Raw genomic sequence first — 5,343 nt, 5'->3', positions numbered from 1 at the left:
ATTGTATTCATCTAACAATGAGAATTACGTTATAGTGATTGAGATCTTGATTTGGTTGAACTTCATATTTCGTTTAGTTAAAATTATTCTTTGTTCTTGTCTTTTCTGTTGTTTACAATTTAATTCAAAACAATCCATCCCTAAGCTAATCTGAAATTACATGATGGAACCAAAAACAGAATGTATTTTATGTCCTTGTGAGATGACCTAGGTTTACTCCTTCTATTGCAAAATTTTTAAGAAAATCTAGTTTGTTTGATACCATTGCGACGTGGTTATCACATACCTTCAAAGCAAAGACTACAACAGCTAATTCAAGGTAATGAATCGGGTAATTTCGCTCATGAGTTTGCAATTGGCGAGATGCATAAGCTACCACTCTCTTATCTTGCATCAACACACATCCCAATCCCTGATGGGAAGCATCACAGTACACCTCAAATGGTCGACTAGTATCAGGAAGAATCAACACTGGTGAGGAAGTTAGTCTCTGCTTTAACTTATTAAAGCTTTGCTCACATTCCTCAGTCCATACAAAGGGTTGATCACGGCGAGTTAACCGTGTTATTGGTGCAGCTATCTTCGCAAATCCCTCTATAAATCTCCGGTAGTAACCTGCTAGGCCCACAAAACTACGAATCTCTGTGGCTGTCTTAGGCCTTTCCCACTGCAACACCGCTTCAACTTTGGAAGGATCAACTGCAATTCCCTTAGCTGAAATAACGTGACCAAGGAACTTCACTTCCTCTAGCCAAAACTCACATTTAGACAATTTAGCATACAACTGTTTCTCCCTCAAAACACTAAGTACAGTCATCAAATGCTTGCATGTTCCTCTGACGAACTAGAATAAATCAAAATATCATCAACAAAGACTACCACAAATCGATCCAGGAAAGGTCTAAAGATCCGATTCATGTAGTCCATAAACACAGCTGGAGCATTTGTGACTCCAAAGGGCATCACTATATACTCATAGTGGCCATATCTAGTGCGAAAAGCAATCTTAGGAATATCTTCATCCTTCACTCAGATCTGATGATACCCAGACTTCAAATCAATCTTAGAGAATACCTTAGCACCTCTCAGCTGGTCCATCAAATCATCGATCCGCGGCAACGGGTACTTATTCTTAATTGTCAACTTATTCAATTTGCGATAATCAACACATAATCTAGAACTTCCGTCCTTCTTTTTCACCAAGAGAACTGGTGCTCCCCAAGGCGATACGCTCGGCCTAATCATCTGTTTCCGCATTAGATCCTCGATCTGCTCCTTAAGCTCCATCAACTCCTTCGGCGTCATTCTATATGGTGCTATAGACACTCGCTCAGCTCTAGGAATCAAATCTATAGCAAACTCCACCTCTCTACGTGGAGGTATTCCAGGAATATCCTCTGGGAAAATCTCAGGGAATTCTTGTACTACTAGTATTGACTAAAGGCTTTGCTCCACTTCTGCATTCATAACTCCCAACAAAACAAAACAAGATACTCCCTCACCTAAGGATGTTTTTACTTGGTGAGTAGAAATCAATTCCACACAGCCTTGCTGCTCAAGAAAGATTAAACACCTCCGGCCACAATCAATTAGCACACGATTGGCAGTTAGCCAATCCATACCCAGGATTACATCTAACCTTGACATCAGGATACAAATAAGATTTACTTTGTACTTCATCCCTCAATTACTATAGGGCACCTAACACAAACCGTCGAAGTCTTAATCGAACTTAAAGTAGGTGTCGATACTACCAATTCACATACTAGATCGCTCACCGGTAACCCTAAGGTTCTCACACAAATGTCCGCAATAAAAGAGTGTATGGCTCCAGAATCAAACAATACAGAAAGAGAAGTACCTGCCACTACCGTTGTCCCCTGAACGAGATCCGTCGCCTGAGCTGCCTATAATGCAGAAGTAGTGAATACACTTCCTTTCGCTCTCGATCTAGTTGTCGGCGGAGCTCTAGCCGCTTTAGGCCTCATAGCGTGCAAGGCGCTAGCAGAAGACGAAACTGCCCCACTAGGCGTAGGACAGTCCCTTGCAAGGTGCCCTGGCTGCTGGCACAAGTAGCAGACTCTGACATCAGCCTGTGGGCACTGGCTCAGGTAGTGTGGCCCACCACACCTGAAACATCTGACAATTTGTGGCACTGAGGCTCTAGGAGCGGAAAAAGTTACTCCCCTAGGCTGAAATGCAGAAGTAGCAGTCCCTACTGGCACCGGGGCTGATGCTACCAATTCCCTCGACTGGGATGGTTGAGACTGTTGTTGGCGTAGCGACCGACTGTAGGGACCCTTCTTAGCACCCTTACTTCCATTACCATAGCTACTAGCAGCTCTAATAGATGGAGCCTTCCTAACTCCACCAACATCCTCTGCATTAAGACTCTCTATAATGGTGGCTTGATCCACCAAGTCAGCAAATTCTGTGATCCTGAGTGGGATCAAAATCCTCTTTATGTCAGTTCTCAGCCCGTCTGAAAACCTCTGACATCTCCACTCCTCCGAGGTCGGGTGAGAATAAAATCTGTAGAGCAACTCAAACTGTATTGCATACTCATAGACTGATGAGTTTCCTTGCACCAAGTTTAGAAACTCCCGCTCTTTGGCAGCACGAACATGAGAAGGGAAAAACTTTCCCAAAAAACTACTTCTAAATACAGCCCAAGTGATGACTTCACCTCGGGCCTCCAGCATAGCACGAGCTCCGTGCCACCACATCTCTGCGTCCCCTGTTAGCATATACGTAGCATATAACACCTTCCTCTCCTTGGCGCAACCCATGGTTAGGAAGATCTTCTTAATCTCCCTAATCTAGAGTTCAGCAGCATCTAGTCCATCCACCCCCGTGAATTGAGGAGGGTCGTTCTTCCTGAACTCTGACAACCCTTGGTATTCAAGAGAAGGTGCAGCTGAGGCAGTAGCTGCTACTGCCTGTGCTGCAGTAGCAGCTTGGTTTGCAGCTTGCTGCTACTGAATCATATCAAGACTCTGCCTCACAGTAGCTGCCATAGCCTCCATGGCGTAAGCCATTTGGTTCACGGCAGTAGGAAGAGGGTTTACAGCAGATCTTCTTGGTCTAGCCATCCTAATATATAGACTAGCTTAGATTACTAACGTTTAACACATTCAGCAATACCACCACATAGCTATATGCACAGATTCAGCTTATAGTGATATATTCATATTTAGTATATCATAACAATTTAATCAATTTAGCACTGAGCACAACATCATATCAGCATTTCACACAACACAGCAAACATACTTATCTCAGCAATCATTTACAACTTAGCTTAACAGCCTCTTATTCACATAGTACGACTCACCTATAGCTCACCCCAGTATCATATATCAAGTTTCCAACATCAGTCATGTCTGAGAATCGAGGTGATCAAGCTCGTTCCCTCACAACCTGATGATTAGAAATCATGATATATGATTCATAGCTAAAACTCACGTGTCTAATATGCACAATTGACGCCTAACAACCTCACCCCGTAGGTTTATCTAGACCATGCTCTGATACCACTAAAATGTCACTACCCCTTTTTTATAAGGAACCGAGAACATTATTTTTACATCACATACTTATTTAAGATAAATAAATAATAGAGAATATAAGTATAAAATTCACTTCTCATTCAAAATAAAATAAAGTTTCCTTACAACAAATATCTAATAGAACAATATAATATTACATTTAGTTCATAATATTCAAAATACCCAAAATTATACTATGTAGCTCCCTCTACATGATGTCTCAAAATATAAAAAAAAAGGACTTTGATGCAATATTACTCGACTCTAGCTTCTAACACTTCTCCACTGGCCCCATAGCCTGTGAAGTAGATGCAACACCTGCTACATCTGCTCACGTACCACCGTACGATCATCGCAGTACACACGCATATAACGACATAGAAAGAAATGCAAGGGTGAGCTTACTAAAAAAATAAAATAAAATCATATATATAAAGCAAAATATTTCTCACAACAATAGCCTCATGCATTTCTAGCCCATCTAATGCACAGCATGAAAATGGTTTCCAACTAGTTTCACAGCCTAAGTAATTCAGAAGGAACCGAGCCGGTCTGGGAGCGACCCATTCCTGTGTCTAGATCCAAACAGCACAACACAGCAGCTCAGCATGAACTTACCGTTACACGTCTACCCACCTAAACATGTAACTCGGCTCTATAATAATGCAAAACATATATCTCAACATGATGCACACCGCCAAAATTATTTTAATAGCTGAACTAAGGCAAGTTTATAATAGATCAGCCAAAATCTCAGCGTTTTAAATCAATTAACAGCAATTACAGCTTAAAAAATAGCTTTTATTCAATAGATCTAACAAAATCATATCAACACATCTTGAAATAGCATATTAAACTGTTCAAAACGTAGTTCATAGGTTAAAGTAAGCTCCCCTTACCTCAAAACGATGATTCACACTAGATCTACCGAACATTACTTGTTTTATAACAAGATTCACCAAAAATTTGACTTTAGAACGGAGTTTCTCCTAAGAACACCATGAACTTCTATGAGAAAGAGAAGGAGAAGAGAAATGAACAATAAATCTAGCTTCAAACTTAAAGAAACTTACTTCAAATTCCTCAGAATAGAGGTACAATCTCAGATCTGGTGAAAAATCTAAGTTTATGAGGGTTTAATATGAGTGAAAATGATGGTATATGGCCTTGGAACCTTTGAAAACCTTGTAGAGGAGTAAAGAAATGAAAATTTCATGTGAAGCCCCCTTTTTATAGAAAATTTTCAAAATTTACTGTTCACCGCCTTACTGTTCACGCCGGAAACACTGTTCAGGACACTATTCACGCCGTAAACACTGTGCACACGTACTGTACGCGCACTGTACGTGTATATGACGTCAGCCATGACGTCATCCATGATGTCACTAATGACGTCAGCGGTCACTGTACATACGCAGTTTTTACTGTTCATACGCAGTTTGTACGCGGTTTTACTGTTCATTGACGGTTTTACTGTTCATTAAAATTGTTCATACGGTACTATTCACTTTTTTTTTTTAAATAATTTCAAACTCCATCTAAATCTATTCCAATACCAAATAGTCCTTCAATTGACATTTAACAAGTATAAAATATTATAGATTACTCAATAATAAATCACAAGCCTGACAGTTTTAGTTGCAGCAGTCATTCCATTATAGAATGTTTCAAGTTGCATCCATTCAGGCATGCAATGATGAGGACATTTGCTTAATAACTCCTTGTATCTTTCCCATGCCTCATACAAAGGCTCTCCATCTTGCTAAACAAAAGATGTAATCTCCCCTCCGATTTT

General features: G+C 40.4%; 1 protein-coding gene and 1 non-coding gene across 2 annotated transcripts; one reads left to right on the top strand and one right to left on the bottom strand.

Annotated features, from left to right (window-relative positions):
- Positions 1-1,907: 1,907 nt before the first annotated feature.
- LOC113859553 lies at positions 1,908-2,789 on the bottom strand. Its single transcript, XM_027492296.1, has one exon. The coding sequence runs from the start codon at positions 2,787-2,789 to the stop codon at positions 1,908-1,910; it is 882 nt and encodes a 293-aa protein (XP_027348097.1).
- A 2,447-nt stretch (positions 2,790-5,236) lies between these two features.
- On the top strand, positions 5,237-5,343 carry LOC113860476. The gene has a single exon (XR_003503927.1). It is a non-coding gene; the product is annotated as a small nucleolar RNA R71 (small nucleolar RNA).

The sequence above is a fragment of the Abrus precatorius genome, unplaced genomic scaffold, assembly GCF_003935025.1.
Source record: "Abrus precatorius isolate BTA unplaced genomic scaffold, Abrus_2018 Scaffold2, whole genome shotgun sequence".
NCBI classification, from domain to species: Eukaryota; Viridiplantae; Streptophyta; class Magnoliopsida; order Fabales; family Fabaceae; genus Abrus; species Abrus precatorius.
The sequence above is the reverse complement of the archived record's forward strand: the minus strand, read 5'-3'. Positions and strand labels throughout refer to the sequence as shown.

Bases quoted from the DNA above. Each gene is read 5' to 3' on its own strand.
- LOC113859553 (XM_027492296.1), bottom strand. From the start codon at position 2,789: ATGGGTTGCGCCAAGGAGAGGAAGGTGTTATATGCTACGTATATGCTA.